The sequence below is a fragment of the Caretta caretta genome, chromosome 7 (genome assembly GCF_965140235.1).
Source record: "Caretta caretta isolate rCarCar2 chromosome 7, rCarCar1.hap1, whole genome shotgun sequence".
In the NCBI taxonomy this organism is placed as follows: Eukaryota; Metazoa; Chordata; order Testudines; family Cheloniidae; genus Caretta; species Caretta caretta.
The window spans coordinates 26,580,273-26,597,914 of NC_134212.1; the positions used below are offsets into that span (position 1 = coordinate 26,580,273).

Sequence of the window (17,642 nt, forward strand, 5' to 3'; positions counted from 1 at the left end):
TTACAGTAGGCAAAAAAGTTTAATCTGTATCTTTAAAAAAATTGGTTTTGTTCTAACTGATTTTAACTAAGAATGTATTATCACAGCGGCTTAAAAATTTAGTAAAGTGCACAGTCCTTTGTACAACTCTCTATTTTTTTATTTTTCTATTGTATTAGGTCCTTACCAGAGTTATTTCTTTAGTGATACCAGATTCTGAAGTATGTTGAGATGTGTCTGAAATGGACCATTTGCAGTGTGAGTCAGAACATTTACCATGAGTCACACTAACCAATATAAAGTAAATTGTGTTTAAATAACCAGGTATGGTTATTTGCATTTGAGCTACCCTTAATATTGCCTTTTTTCAGTTGAGTAGTTCATTTTTGTATCATTCATTATGTTTGTGTGTCTCTGGGAGGGGACTAACATGTGAGAATGGATGCTAGGGTTCAAAATTCTTAGTCTTAAAATCCAACCACGAAAACAGTTTCTGAAGAAAAAAACATATCTGGGGAGGGAAAAGGGGAGCTTGAAATTCTGTCTTTTGCATTGCATAAATGTTTTTTCTATTAAATCTTTCTCAGATTCTGTTAACTTTTTCATTAGAATGTTATAATAATTTTCAAAATATTGTTTGGAATTTGGTTTCTTTAAATACATAAGTTTTTTTACTAAATAAAGAATGAAAAAAATTTATAATCACAAATTCTGTTTTTCCTGGGTTTTCCTTTTCGATGTAAATGAAACTAATCTTATCTTTTTTGAATCACTTTACTGGAATATGTTGATTCCTTCTGTAATGTGATACGAATTTCAGAAAATGATTTAGGTCTAGAGAAACTAAGAGGAGTCAAACAAAATTAGTTTTAGGACTCAAAGAGCCAGTATTACAAAATATTTGTTGTTTAAGTCAATTAAAACCCATATAAATCCAAGGCAGAGTAGAAAGTATGTTGAGCTAAATTAATTGTATTAGCAAATGTTTAAGGTTTCATAAAAAGGCCATAGGAAAATTTCTCTGAAAAATTCTGTTACACCTTACTATAGATCGTTAAAGACACTATTTTGTAAATTGTCTTTGATTATATTATTTTCTTGCAAATTACAGAGTACAGTATCTTAGCTTTAACTTGGATAATGAAATTTTTTTTTGGGAATGTAGCTTTCTGTAGAATTACAAATAATGTCAGCAAGTGAGATTTAATTTAATCCGTTGAGTATTCAAGGAGTGTTCCTGAGACAGTCCCCCAAAAGTGACAGGATTAGCTCTTGCAGTTTATGGACAGGATGCCTAATAGACCAGACTATTATCAGAAAGTGTAATGCTTTTTAAAAAAAATGTATCAGTAGTGTCAAATTTAAATGATGAGAATATACACATTTATTAAAATACTGAAAGATTAGATGAATTTATTTTTTTAAAGATAGTGGCGCAATGTCAGGGCAGCAAAGGTAGATGGGGATTACATGTTGACAACCTGATGGTAATGCATGTCCCACCTTGCCAGAGGCATGCATGTGAGAAATAAAATTAACATCTCTAATGGGCTAAACTGGCTGCTTCTGTCTAATCTATCTTCTCAGATAGTAGGGGTCTGTGTATGTATATGTGTGTATATGTATCTGTGTGTGTATATATATGCATGTACATACCTACATGTATGTTAGAGAGAGACCAATAACCTGTCATAAACTATATCATTCTCGGTTTAAAAAGCCCACGAAGAGCCAGTTAATTTGATGTGTTACAAGATTTTAGTGTTTAAGAATACAAAATCCCATTGTGCTCCCTACCCCTATTGAGAGATCGGTCCAAGTTTAGCTAACCGTGAGATCTTTTCTGTGCTAGAAGATCATTATTAAGCTCCTGTCCAACCTCTCTTTTTAAAAAAAAAAGACTTTTTCCTTTCACTTTACACCAGTATAATTTAAATAACTTCTTGGAGCTACTCCAGATTTATACCAGTACCAGTGTAAGTAGGAGACGAAAGAGGCTATTTGTGTATTGCTTTATCTGTGGGCCATGAATTGAATGATCTACATTAAAACAGTAATGCATCCGATGAAGTGAGCTGTAGCTCATGAAAGCTTATGCTCAAATAAATTAGTTAGTCTCTAAGGTGCCACAAGTACTCCTTTTCTTTTTGCGGATACAGACTAACACGGCTGCTACTCTGAAACCTGTCATTAAAACCGTTGTAATTCAATGTGGATGTTTTTAATTTGCTGCCTGTTCTCCTTACCTCTGAGGGAAGAATTTTGTTAAATGCTGTAATATTTTAGAACATGTTTTCTTGGTTAAGGCTTGGATCATATTTTAAAATTAGTTTGAAGGGGAAGGAAATCGTATAAAATACTTTGGAATTCAGATAAGCACTGCACATAGGAAATAAGTACTTTAATTTGGGGTGCCTACATGGGTAGGTCAAGCTGATAATAATAGAAGAGCAGATCCCAACTTTGAATATTGATTACATGTTTTTGGAAACACTCTCCTAGTATTTCCCCCCTCTATTTGAAAATATATTTTGATGAAGCTGAAACATGCAGTGGCTTAAATATTCCACAGGGGGTCATGAAGTAGTTGTTAGAATCATTAATACTTGGATGAAAGTAAAGAAACATGGTGTGCAAATCTCGAAGTACCAGTTAGTGTAATTTTGGATGTGACTGTTACAAATGCCGTAAAATAGGTGTTAATGAGTTAGGAACTTTTATCTCCTATATCTATGTCTGAACAAAAATATATGCATGAACAAAAATATTACTATGTATGAAATAGAAATCTACATAATATCTTTCCAGCGTCTTGTCCACCCCCACTCCCTTTCTGTTTCCTCGACGAAGACAGATATCCAGTAATACTCAGAGAGATGGAGCATGTAGTGTCTCTTGAGCTTTAACTCTTTATACAGAGCCAAATTCCAGACATGGACAGAATTTGTCCAGTTGCTATGATGCATATTTATATATTTAAATGTCAAAATTAAAATAGTGTCACCAATATCGCTGATAGCAATGATGAAAATGTATGGAGTATACTTGGTGTATCTTTTTTTTAAAGCTAGTATTTTACTGTGTCACAGAGCAAGTAGGGATTTCTTACCCATAGTAATAATGTCATACTCACATCACTGTACTATAAAAAGTTTAAATTAGGATACAGTATTGGCATAGTACCATCTGACATATCGACCTAGCCACTCTTCAGATTGCAACACATTTTGATAAAGAAATTACCACTAGCATGTGCGCACAGACTCGCACTCTCTTTCTCTGTGTGTGTGTGTGTTACACGCAAGCCCTAACTGCTAATTATAAGTTGTCAAAAATATCTTCAATTAACCTCACACATTTTAAAATAAACAGTTTATCTCAGATGTTTTTTCATGCCAATGTGCATCCCCGTTTTGCAGTTGTTATACATTCTTGCTTATTAGGGGCCAAATTTCTGCTGGCATAACTGCTGAATTCAGTGGGGTTAAATGAGCAGAGAATTTGGCTTTAGGTTTGTAATAAATACTCTAGTATCCTCTAAATAATCTAGTTCAGCTATAACAGTAGTAGTGGGTCTGATTCTGGTTCAGCTGAAGTCTTTGAGCTCTTTTGGATGAAAGTTGCTTTGCATGTGCAAAGTATTGCATTATTATATGAAGTCAATGGCAAATTTTCTATTGATTTCAGCACATGCAGCATCTGGTCTAATGTGTGCTCTGCTGGAGTCTATCAAAGTAAAGATTCAGGCCCTGATTCAAAACAGTGATTAGGTGCTTGCTTAATTTTAAACATGTTCTTAACTGCTGTCCTGACGGGGGATGCTTTCCTGAATTGGAGCTTTAATCTGAAGACCTTAAGTAGGAAGACTTAGTGAAATGAATGGGAGTTTTTGCCTGTATGAGGTCACATGTCAAGCTCTGCAGAGGTAATATTTTTCATATAGAGACTGGAGCACTGATCCATTTAATGGCTTTCACTGCAATTGGATTTTGAACACATTATTTATACAGTTTTTCCAGATTAATGTTAAACTAATGAGAGATAACATTGGAGCAGCTGGATTAATCTGTACACTGAACCTTTGTGATTAATATGGAACATGTTGATCACCCATGAGGTTGATGTGCAGTGATTTGAGAAAAGCATTTCCTCAATAAAGGCCCCACTGAACCGTTAAGGTTGCAGTTTCCATCATATTCAGCATTGTTGTTGGGTTTTTTTTGCCAGGTTGCCAGGACCTATGTAAATGTCATACGGGAAGTTTAAAAAACTGCTTCCTATTAAAAATGACAGAATATAGATAATTTAATCAATACATTATTGCTTGAAACCAATGTTTGTTTAAGCATCTCAGAATTTGTTTTATAAAATGTCATGACAGCTTTCTATGACTGATTTGTTCTATTATAAATTGACAACCTCCCAATGCAGTTTTCCCATTATTTATCTTCCTTTACTATTACTATGCATTAATATATTATGGGATTTTATATAACCTACATCAGCCATAAAAGGCAGGAACAAAACACTATTGAAAAGAGTGGTCTATTTTTATCCTGCATCAATATTCAAATGGGACTCTTAGAAGACTCATATAAACCAACCACAATGCTAAAGATGTCTGTTTATTCAGCATTATGTGGTTGGCTTCTACCATATAAGGCTTTAGTTGTAAAGATTTTCAACAGCTATGAAATAATCTTCCAACTTCAGGTTTTATATATGCACAGTAGTAAGTCAATGACAGGAAGTCTGAGGCAGTTGCTTGGCCATTCACATTTATTATATATTAAGGAAGAATAAGGGTTTTATAAAACTGCCTAAAAATATATATGATAAAATTCTTGGAGACACGTTTGTGTGAAAGTGAGCATAGTAGCTAAAATGTTTATTTTTAAGTAGAGGAAAATCAAAGTGATTCAACCAGTGAGTCTGTCTTCATATATCTTGTAAGCCCAAGCTACAGTATCTCTGAGTATAAAAACATAGTTGTTGAGCCTTTAACACTACTGTATGTTTAACCCTCCACCAGCCAAATAGTTCTGTGCTTCATCCAGGAGAGGAAGAGGATAACATCCTTGACAGTTCCTTCATTAAGCTTTAGTGAATATAATATCTGATACTATCCGAGGGCTGCTGCTTAGATGAATAATGGCCAGGTGTAACGTTCTTAATTTAAGTGATTTTTGCCATAAATTGTGTTTATTTTCACCTGTGGATCTGTACTTGAGGGACTACTGTCAACAGAAATAACATGATAGTAGAGCAACCTGACCAAAGGCTCTGTTGTTGCAGGATCAGTTGCACAAACGGGAACATTGCGTATGGTAGCTCCATTGATCTATTTTTGATACATGTGGGTATATCATTCTCTTTATTCTAATCCACCTCTGAAGATATGAAGTGGACAACAGCCAGAAAACTAAAACTGCTATGATAGTTCTGCATTCGTGTGTGTATATAGGTATTCATATGGAATAGGTTCTTACTGTACATTGTCCATTGGAATTGAGCACCCTTAGGTAATAAATCAACATTTTAAAAATATTTAACTAAACTCCATGTAATAGAAGAAAATCAGCTTCAAGAATGATTAATGAAAGTTGTCTTACTCTGTGATGACATTTTCTGACCATTCGGGGTGGCATTTATATCACACTTATCCAAAGGCATGCTTTTTTGAAGATGTCATATCACTTGGAAAACTTCAGAAAGATAAGGTTATACTCTTTTTATGCCCATTTACATAGTAGACAGCTTAAGCAATTTGCTAAGGTCTTAGAGATGGTCATTTGCAGAGCTGGGAATAGAACACTGGATTCCCGATTCTAACACCCCTAAAGCATTCAATAAGATAAATCAAAATGAAGTACCATAATGAGGGAGGAACAACATAAGGAGTATAGGGGAAAGCTGAAGTGATGGAAGTGGCACTGATTTTCTAGACTGTTTTCTTTTGATTTGAGAATATTGAAAGTTGTAAGCTTACATAAATATGGCTTTTGTGATAAAGTTCCTTCTCTACCTTGGTGGGTCCTGCGCTTATTGGCGGATTTTGCTTGCCTCAGAGATTCACAGTAGCCCTCAGTTTGGCCACTTTCGTGGCTCAAATCTGCCGTTCACTCAGATAACCTCATCAGTGGCCAGCATGGGGGAAAAAAAGAGTAAGAACAATCCCCACAGTTTCTGCTGATCCACCATGTGGGTTGGGGAACAGCCTAGAGACCTTCCCCTCTGGTGGAACCTCCTGTGTTGGATCAGGAGTTGGGAGGTTTGGGGGGAACCCGGGCCTGCTCTCTACCCTGGGTTCCAGCCCATGGCCCTATGGGCTGCAGCTGTGTAGAGGGCCTCCAGAAACAGCTGTGCAACAGCTACAATTCCCTGGGCTACTTCTCCATGGCCTCCCCCCAACACCTTCTTTTTCTTCACCATAGGACGTTTCTCCTGATGTCCGTTAACACTTGTACTCCTCAATCCTCCAGCAGCATGTCCTCTCGCTCCCAGCTCCTTACGCACACCTCACTAACTGGAGTCAGAGCCTTTTAAAACCAGGTATCCTGATTAGCCTTAATTAATTCGAGCAGCTTCCCAATTGGCTATAGGTGTCCTAATTAGCCTGCCAGCCTTAATTAGTTCTAGAAAGTTCCTGAGTGTTCTGGAATAGTCCCTGTTATTTTACCCAGGGAAAAGGGACCTGCTTAACCTGGAACTAATGTATCTACTTTCGACCACTCTTTTGTAGCCATCTGTCCTGACCCTGTCACACTTTATATACGTTGTAGTTATAGCCATATTATCAGCTCTGATTTGGTCTGTTTTCCCTCTTGTATATTTTCAAGCTTTGCTCATGTTTGCCTTCTTACTCTTAAGAAATTTTATGTTGTTTGCAGTGTTGTTGCAGCCAGGCTATGAGCCACTGTTGGTCACATAATATGAGAGAGAAGGTGGGTGAGGTAATATAAAACCAGTGTCTCTGATAAGTCCATGGTTTTTAGTGTCCAGCGGAGTTATGAATTTAAGTTCCTAGGCTTGTCTTTTGAAGGTGTTGTGCACGTTTCCTTTGAGGACGAGGACTGAGCGTTCAGATACGGAGTGATCACTTTGTGAAAAGTGTTCACCTGTGAGTGATAGGGTGTTTTTTGTCTTTTATCATTTTTCTGTGTGAGTTCATCTGAGAGTGTAATGATTGTCTGGTTTCACCCACATGGCAGTTGTAGGGGCATTTGATGCACTGGATGAGGTACACACCATGTTGTGATAGGCATGTGTTGGACCCATGCATCTTGAAAGGTGTGTTGGGGGGGTATTGATCATTGTAGCAGGGGAGGTATATCTGTATGTTTTGTACCTGTTGTTCTGGTAGGGTCTGGTGCCGCTTTGAGTTGGTGTGTCCTAATCCTGTGAGGAGCTTGCTTCTGCTGATGATCTTGCCCAGATTGTGGGGGCTTGTTTGAAGGCCAGAAGAGGGAGAGGGTTCAGGAACGATATCTTCCATGATGTGATCCTCATCAAGTATGGGTTGTAATTGTTTGATCATATCCTGCGTGGGTTCTAGCATGTTCTTTGGGGTTTTTGTTGAGATACAATTTGTACATGATTCTTTAATAATAATAATAATAAAAAAAAAGTTCCTTAAAAGTATGTAATGCAAAAGAAATATTTTAAATGTATGTATTTTTAAGTCGTATTATTTTTCCTCCTTGACATTTTAAGTTTGTAAAAAAGGAATATTTTGCATATGCTGGGTTTTTTTAGATAAGAGGCACATGATATGAAGTAAGAGAAATAAAAGCATATAGTCAATGGTAACTAATGTAGTCCCCAGGAGAAGATCCAGGCTACCAATCATGTACAAGAGTTATAATCTGCAGTTTAGCTTGTTTGTTCTCAGGCTATAGATAATGGATAAAAGTGCCTGGTTTGCTGCCAGTACATGGTTTATTTGCCAAATATGCTGTTTCATACTTGTTTAACTTGATCCATATCACAAGTTCTTCCTATTAAGAGCCTGCTTTACATGCAGTTACTTTAAATCAGTTACCCACAAAAATATTTTATGGTACAGACTTTGCTCAACAGATTTGGCACATTTTTTCAGCTGCAGTCCTGAAATCTTTGTGAGCATGATTCACACTGAAGTCAGTAGGAGCTTTCAGTGCACGAGGAGGATATGTTTAGTTCTAACTGTGTGGAAATAGGGATATTCTGACATATATTATAAACTGATACCTCAACAGATTTTCCCTATTTTATATCATAGTTGACCATTCCTGCCGTGTTACTATGTATTTGCCTTTGAGAAGTGAAAGTTGGTCCAACTTTTAATGTTCATACATTCATGCTAGCAAAACCGTGGCTAAGAGCAAAAGTGCTGGTGGAGACTGGCTGCCCAGATTGTGCATTCCACAAAAAATTTAAGAAGGACCAAGCCCCGCTAGTTGTCTGTGAATTATGCCTTTTGGGCCATGCTCAGGTTATACAATGGAGCACTCAGAAAAATGAGAGAATCGTGTCAAAATATGTATCATTAAAAAAAATCTAGACATATAAATTAGAGCTACCCCTGACCAGCTGTAGTTTACATATTCAGTACTGCTGGTTGCACCTTCAAAAGGCTAACGAATGCTGGGTGCACCTCCAAGAGTTTGGTTCAAATAAACATTCAGAAGTTTAAGACGCTTATCCATAGGTTTTGAGGCTTCCCTTCTTCTTCCGCAACACCCTCCAAATCCACCCCTTCTGCCCCAAAACTTTCTAATATGTAACCATGAATATTGAAAGAATTGAGCAAAAGAAGAAGTTTCTCTGTTGTTCATCATGTGCGGTATAGAAGATCTGCAGTATCCTGAGGGATACAGCACAGTGCATGTACATGTAGCTGTTTTAGTAATGCAGATTATTATGGCCCAACTCTCTGCTTGAATGATAAGAAAATATTGATTAATATTGTGATCTATTTTTATTTTTAGATTGAAAATCTACAGGAGCAACTTAGGGACAAAGATAAACAGCTAACCAATTTAAAAGACAGAGTGAAATCGTTGCAGACGGATTCCAGTAACACGGACACAGCTCTAGCAACATTAGAAGAAGCTCTGTCAGAGAAGGTAATGTTTAGCATGTAGCAGTGTTATACGGTGCTCTTTCAATGAGGGGGTGAAGTGTGTCCAGAATAAAAAGATGCTTTTTTGAAGTGGTGGAGCACCAAAGAAAGAAATGAAAGAAAGTTTATGTAAAATTACAGAATTAACCCTTAAAATAATCTGCTCTTTATTTTTATTCCGAGTTTTATGCCTTTAACTTGCAAATGACTTCATCCCACATTAAGTGGTGGGTTGTTGGAGAAGGTGTGTTCCACCTTTAAGGATTAGAGAACCAGAAAGTTACCTGGTACAGAGCTGAGGCACATGCAGCACCATGCCAGGTCAGTGTGGGGATGGTCAGGTGACCAGAAGAGGGGTGGGGACTATTGGTACCCAAGTCAGTGTAGTACATAACCTGGTTTTGTTTTCACCTGGACCAGTCTGAGTAGGTTTCGTCATGATCCGCTGTGGGCATTAAGCTAGTTGCTCCTTTCTGGCAGGGCGGAGGTGGGGTCCGGCTGGGGTTGGGAACTGGGAAGGAATTTTTCCCTCACTGCCAGATTGATCAAGGCAACGTGAGGTTTTGACCTTTCCCACAGGAGTTTGGGGGCTTGGTGGGGCAAAAAACAAAACGGGGGTTAGGCTATGATGTCGCAGTTGATTATGTAAGCTTGGGGCAGATATCCAGTGTAGGTACTTTGTAGGGAATAGATACAGAGATTAGATAAAATGGATCTGGAAAGTATTTAAAGGAGGTATTCTTTGTAGGAGTGAAAATGGGGGGTTCAGGGCTCCTACGATTGGTATGGCAGGGAGTTAACCCCCCCTTCTTTATAGCCCTGATTAGCCCTCATTTGAGGGGGTGGGTGCCGAGATCCCAGCAGCTAATGGGCTGGGGACCAGTGTAGGAAGGGGGAGGGCTGACAGCAGTGCTCTGGGTAATATAAATGGTTATGGAATTACCTGCACTGTACAATTTTCTCTGCTGAGTACTCTCTGACATTTGGGTATAAAGTTGTGGCTTAATTAAACCATGCCCATTGTTTCTGTCCCTCCTCTAGCATGGCTGGACAATACCTAAATACCTAAAAATCCCCATTGACTTCAGTAGGACCAGAATTTCACCCATAAACTTTAAATACATGAGTAGCGCTATTGAACTCAGGTATTTGGACTCAGTGGGACTATTCTTGTGCTTTAAAGTTCAGCACATGCTTTATTTTATGTGGAACAACTGGTAAATATTTAAATAAACTTGAACTAGTATGGAGTCTTCTCAGTGGTAAGTGGGACCTGCTTTTTCACCAGGGGTGGCCAACCTGTGGCTCCGGAGCCACATGCAGCTCTTCAAAAGTTAATAAGCAACTTCTTGTATAGTCACCGACTCCGGGGCTGGAGGTCCAGCCCCGAACTTCCCAGTGTGCCAGGGGGTGCTCACTGCTCAACCCCTGGCTCTGCCACAGGCCCTGCCCCCACTCCATCCCTTTCCGCCCCCTCCCCTGAGCTTGCTTTGCCCTCGCTCCTCCTCCTCAGAGCCTCCTGCATGCCACAAAAGAAGTCATCGGGAGGTGTGGGGAAAGAGCGGGAGGCGCTGATTGGTGGGGCTGCCTGAGCTGGGAGTGGGGCCGTGGGGTTGATGGGGGGCTGCTGACATATTACTGTGGCTCTTTGGCAATGTACATTGGTAAATTCTGGCTCCTTCTTAGGCTCAGGTTGGCCACCCCTGTCTTAGACACTAGTCTGAATACTATTAAATGCTGCCCTCTGTTATGAGGGTTTTCTGGAGTCTACAGGTACAATTAAAATCCTGTGACTGGAGATGGAATTAGCGTTATCTATTGTAAATAAATATGTTTGGGCTCTTGTGCAAAGTTAAATCATGTTCTAGTGTCTAATGAGAATTTTAATCATATAATGAGGTAGTATTATTTAATCATCTGAATAAATTGGCAAGTGTTTAAGGGAGACCGCTGCAGGTATAAATGCAGCATGGGTGGGTTTAATGTTGTCGTATAGCACTGCTTTTCCAGGTACAGGCTGCTCTCATCCTGTAAATATGGAATTAGTAAATATCACCCCTATTTTACAGATGGGGAAATAGAGTCTGTCAGATGTTTTTTGACTTGCCAAAATTACACAACAAATTAGCATCAGTACTGGGGCCCCAGCTTCAAAATTCACATCTAATCCAGTAGTCCAGATGAGTTATTTATCCTTTCTTCCTTGTTTTGTCATCTGTAAAATGGCTAATAATATTTAGCTAATGATATATGGCTGCATATAACTTCTCCGTGTGTCTATTTTTGGATTTTGCTTATCTTAAATATCATTAAACCATTTTAGAAATTTTAACACTAATGCTCAAAGAATTTAAAGTGACTTGCCTGGGAGGCAATGTAGTGAAGTGAGTTAACTAGGGAACTGGGAATCAGAAGACTTAAGTCTTTCTCCCATGTAAAATAGACCCGATTCTCAGCTTATGTAAATCAGTATGCCGTTTTACACCAGCTGAAGATCTGGTCCAACATGAATAATACAAAGTTCTAAAACGTAGTAGATCAGAAGTTCTAAAAGCTTTGAATTATGGGCTTTGTCCTTTGTTTTTCAGTGTTGTCTGTTTATTTTTGTAGACTGTCCAGCTGGAAGACTGCAACACTGCAGTTCAAATTAGAGAAGTCCATCAGAATCATCATACCTGTGGAAAGTTACAGCACCAATAATGTTTATGTCTCATGTTTGGAGCTTAACTGTCTTTGATTGGAAATCTGTTTGTACTGGGTGGAAAGTGAATTAACGGTGTACCAGACATGAGAACAAAAAATCACTGCAAGACCAGATCAGAGAGATAAGGTTAATGTGATGTGAACTGTGCAAATAACAGGATGCTTGGTTCTGGTGAATTGTACACAAAAAAAGAAGAATTGCCCTGGGATGAAAACAGTACGCTGGTCTGTTTGATTTGGATACTGCAAGTAATTGGTGCTAGCCCCTTTTGCCACAGCATCACAGTGGGAGCTCATTTTCGATTCATTATCTGTTGTAACTTTATCAGAGTCCTTGCTTTTCCAGGCTACAGGCTGTCTTCATCCTGTAAATATGGCTTACCAGCCACATTTTTAAAGGCATTTAGGCACCTAAAGATACAGATAGGTGTCTAGTGGGATTTTCAAAAGCACTTAGCCGCCTAACTCCAATTGTCCTTGGATGTATTGAAATAAATGTTTAATTGTGCCCAGCTTTCCAAGTGATCCTGATGGCTCTCTGTTTAGTGACCTTGCCTTATCCCTATTTACCTTTCCACAAATCTTGGTGACATCTACAATCTTTATAAGCAATGATTTCTTTTTTTTACAGAAAATTTATAAAAATATTGAAATGGTATTGAACCAAGAACTGATCCGCATAGACTCTAAGCAAAGAAACCCCACACTTTTTGATGATTCTCCATTAACAATTGTCTTTTGGATTAATCAGTTAGCCAGTTTTTAATCTATTTGATGTGTGCCCTATGGATTTTTGCATAGTGCTAAACTTTTAATCAGAATGTCAGGCAGTACTAAGTCAAGTGCTTGACAGAATTCTAAAAGTATTACATCAACAGTTACCTTTAGCTACCAAACTTAGTCTTGACAAAAAATGATTGTGAATTAATCCAACAAAACCTGTTTTCCCGGGAGACACATTGGTTGGCATTGATTAGATCATTAACCATTTATTCTTTAAGTCTCATATGAGCCATTATGTTGTTTTGTCTGGAACTGATGTCAAGCTAACTGGCCTATAATTATCCATGTTATTCTGTTTACCCTTTTTAAGTATTGCCACAATATTGGCTTTATTTTAGTTCTTTGGACCTTTCTCACTTTTCCAAGATTTATTAAAGATAAACATACATGCACCAAAAAGCTCCTTGCACAACTTTTAAAACTGTTACATGCAAATCATCCAGGTCACTTTTTTTTTTTAATTTTAGTAGATTCTGGTTATCTTCCTTAGTTACTGTTGGAATAGGAAGTATTTGATCATCATGTAGTGATATGAATACATCATCCAGCTTCTTTTAAATACAGAACATAAATTTTCGTTGAACATTTCTGCTTTTTTCTGCATCATTATTGATAATTTTACGATTGCCAGCTATCACAGTTCCAGTTTAGTGTGCCACTTGCCAGACTGCTGTGAGGGGATCCAACTGCTGAATCCCAGGGTGTTTTAAGACCACAGAGTCTGAGTGGAGTCCAGGCATTACTACTGTCTTAGAGCCTCTGGGCAAACTCTTGGGGTTCAGATCTATCTGGCACCCCCTCCTGAGAGCCACAACTATACAATCCCCTGCCCAGCCCCTAAAACTAGTGTTGATCCCTCAGATTCTCCCCATACCTTGAACTCCCCCTCTTCCAGAACTCCACCCAAAAGTGTGAGCCTTATAGTTTACCTCTTCAGTTTGCGAAGGGTGGCCCTAATAGGAGCACGAGTCTCCAGCTGGCATAGTTCTGAGGATCATTGGGACACACAAAACTCTCCATCGCAACAAGGTAATGGTCCAAGAAGAGGACTGCAACCTGTATATGAATTTCATTGACCTGACAAAAGCATTTGATACAGTCAGGAAGGTCTTTGGAAGATGGTGGCAGAATTCAGTTGCCTGGAGAAATTCATCACAATGGTTCGGCAATTCCATGATGGCATGATCGCTCGTGTTGTGGAAGATGAGTTATCTGAACCATTCCCAGTCACCAATGGAGTCAAGCGGGACTGTATATTGGTCCCAACCCTCTTCAGTATGATGTTCTCTGTCATGCTTACAGATGCCCTTTGTGACTGAGACACCAGGATTGGCATCAGATACTGGACTGCTTTTCAATGTGAGGAGACTGCAGGTGAAGACAAAGATACAGGCAGTGACTGTTTGCAGTCTTCTGTTTGCTGATGACTGTTCCCTGAATGCCAAATCTGAGTCTGACACACAGTGAAGTATGGACTATTTCTCTTCAGCTTGTGACAACTTTGGTCTCACAATTGACATCAAGAAAACAGAAGTGATATATCAGCCTGCACCAGGAAAGCCTCATGTAGAGCCTACTGTCACAGTGAATGGCCAAACCCTGTATGCAGTGGACAAGTTCACCTGCCTCGGCAGTACACTCTCATGTGCAGTTCACGTTATTGATTAAACCAATGTCAGACTGCCAAAGCGAATGTGGTCTTTGGCAGACTACGTGCAAATGTGTGGGAACGTAGAGGCATTAATCAACAAAGCTGAAGGTCTACAAAACCATTGTGTTGTCAACTCTAATGTATGCCTATGAAATCTGGATGGTGTACAGACATCATGCGATGAAGCTGAATCACTTTCACATGTGCTGTCTGAGGAAACTAATGAGGATAAGATGGCAAGACAAGGTTCCAGATACTGAGGTTCTCAGACAGGCAGGCATTCCAAGCATCCCTACTCTGATGAAAATTCAGATAAGATGGACATGCCATGTCACCAGAATGTCAGATGGGTGACTGCCAAAGAAGATCTTTTATGCCAAGCTAAAGGAGGGAAAGGTGCTCTTAGGGAGGCCAGAAGAAATGTTTTAAGTCACCTTCAAGTTATCCTTGGGGCATTTCAATGTTGACTGAGAGTTTTTTGGGAAGATCTCACTCATGATTGTTCTACCTTGTGAAGCCTCATCCATATTTGAGCTACAGTCTATGAACAGAGGAGAATTGCTGAGGCAGAGCAGAAGCACCAGCAGCATAAATCTCGCAACAGTAGCATGTCTGCCAGTAATGAAGTAAGCCATAGTGGCATCTCTTGTTCAGTGTGCCACAGACAATTCAAAGCTCAAATTGGCCTGATCAGCCTCACGTGTTCACAGAAACCAAACCAGTCAGTGATGTCATGGTCCTCTTCGAACTTGAAGGATGAACAACATCCTCTTCAGTGGGTAATATGATAGGTGCAACGCATAGCACACAGGCACTTTGCACAAGCCCTAAACCACCATTGTGCTTCACTATCAGATTAAACAGAGAGAGTAAAGATCATATAAAAACATCAAACCTGCTGAATGCAATGCTCCTCCTTCTAACTCATGCTTTCCCTGGGGGACCATCTGAGTTCAGGTCGGCAGGGTTCTCCCTTGCATCACCAGGCTCCTGCAGCAGTTTCTCTCTTCTTGAGTAGCTGAAGATGGTGAATACCCTGAATAGATCAGCTTCTGCCCTTTATATAATGTTCCAGTGCCTCCATCATATGACCCCCAGATCAGCCTCAACTGGTGATCCCATACTCCTATCATGTGGCTTCATAGCCAGGCAACCTCTCCCCTGACAAACCAGCTCTTTTGGGTGGGAGCCAGCAATATAGTCTCCTGTCTTTGTCTTTGAATAGAGGACCACCCTAAGTTATCAATATATAAGTTAACTATTATTAATCTCCAAATGTGATAGTGGATAGTTAATAATATATAGTCTCCTGTCTTTGTCTTTGAATAGAGGACCACCCTAAGTTATCAATGCTCTATGGTCAGCACTGTGTCACTAAGCCTTGGAATTTCAGTCCAACATGGAGACTAAGAGACAACAGAGAAGACCACTAGCCCCTACATTCCAAATGGACTTTACAATTTAATAAATTGTACAGACAACTCACCCAAATCACCACACCATCTAATAAAGGACTTAGATCATTGTTAGGTTTCCTGTTGTTCCTGAAACTATCTGTGAGACATCCCTCTCTGCACTATCCAATGCTATGGAAGGAAGTGCATGATCATGATGCCTGTGGCTGTTCAGAACAGTTCTTATAGTTCTCAGCAGAAGACATCAGCTCAACAGTTTTGCCATTTAGACAATCGCCATAAAAGTGGCTTTGTCACTTCCCTAAAGTGATTATTTGTAGGTTCATTTTAAAAAAGTATTTGTAAACCTCCCCCTCCCCCAAAAGGCTCCCTCTTAAACACTTATGACTAATAAGGGTAAGATCACCCCACACATTAAAAGAAAAATTACACACACGCAAAAAAGTTATGATTTTCCCAGCAGATATTTAATCCCTGATCTACTGTTATGTAGTGCTACAGATTTCTATACATTCTCACAGCCATGCAAACGATGGTCTTAATGAACAGGAGTCAGCACTTGATCTCCACAAGATAAATAGCAGATAGACTTTTTGAGCCCTGTCTATACTATGTGAAATGTGGATTATTCACTGACTGTGGTTTAACCTAGGTCTACTTAACACAGTTCAAAACTCCCATTGAAATACATGGGAATTAGGTATCTAGGCACTTTTGAAAATCCCACTAGGGGTCTCTCTGCAAGTTTAGGCACCTAAATAGCCTATGTCACTTACAGCCGATTTTAAAGGTAAGTCCTATTGAGACTTATGTTTCTAATTCACACACTTTTGAAAATTAGACCTGAAGTTTAGGTCACTAGTTCGCTACTATTGTATGTGCTAAAACAGTTCCCAGAGTATTAATACTGAATGTGGAAACCATGTTTTGAAAATTCAGTCAGCAAAACACTTAAGCGTGTTGTTGAACTGAATTCAAAGTCAGTTTACTTTTGTTAGTGTGGACAAGGCTTTATTCAGAGATTCATAGATTTTAAGGCCAGAAGGGACCATTGTGGTCATCTAGTTTGACATCCTGCATAACACAAGTCATATGACTTAAGTCCAATAGGTGTATTTGAACTAGATCATATCTTTAAAAAAAAAAGTCCATGCTTGATTTGAAAACGCCCCACAGAAGAATTTTGTCCAGAGAATATTAAAACATAAAAATAGCAAACCAAATAACGACAAAAAATCCCACTTGATGCCCCACAATCAGATGGTTTAACTGTTTTTCTCCTTTAAAATGTTTTACCGTAAAAAGGGCCCTAAAACTGGCTTTTAGTTTTGTGTGTATGATTCTAGGCACACTATCGCTTACATTAGATTTGCACGTACAAAGGACAGCTGTGCAAACTTTGTGTGCATACAGTTTGCAAGTTCCATAATTTATTTCCACAAATTTTAGTGCATTGAGAATTGCACATAAATAATTAGATTTTGAATTAGAAAACATCTCCTTTCTTCCCTGTGTCAGGATCCTGAATTCGACTATCTCATGGTCACTGCCTCCCAGATTCCCATCCACTTTAGCTTCCCCTACTAATTCTTCCCGGTTTGTGAGCAGCAGGTCAAGAAGAGCTCCGCCCCTAGTTGGTTCCTACAGCACTTGCACCAGGAAATTGTCCCCTACACTTTCCAAAAACTTCCTGGATTGTCTGTGCACCTCTGTATTGCTCTCCTAGCAGATATCAGGGTGATTGAAGTCTCCCATGAGAACCAGGGCCTGCGATGTAGTAACTTCCGTAAGTTGCCGGAAGAAAGCCTCGTTCACCTCATCCCCCTGGTCCGGTGGTCTATAGCAGACTCCCACCATGACATCACCCTTGTCGCTCACACTTCTAAACTTAATCCAGAGACACTCAGGTTTTTCTGCAGTTTCATACTTGAGCTCTGAGCAGTCATACTGCTCCCTCACATACAGTGCAACTCCCCCACCTTTTCTGCCCTGCCTGTCCTTCCTGAAC

General features: G+C 39.2%; 1 protein-coding gene across 19 annotated transcripts in view; it reads left to right on the forward strand.

Moving 5' to 3' along the window:
- The window catches only part of ERC2 (ELKS/RAB6-interacting/CAST family member 2), an 840,901-nt gene that overhangs the window by 366,076 nt on the left and 457,183 nt on the right, over positions 1-17,642 (forward strand). For all 19 annotated transcript variants that reach the window (XR_012669214.1, XR_012669216.1, XR_012669218.1 and 16 more), the window contains one exon: positions 8,949-9,086. Coding sequence is in view for 1 of the 19 variants with exons in the window: in XM_075130329.1 (XP_074986430.1) it covers positions 8,949-9,086 (138 nt within the window). In the remaining 18 variants the exon portion in view is untranslated. The remainder of the gene's footprint in view (positions 1-8,948; positions 9,087-17,642) is intronic.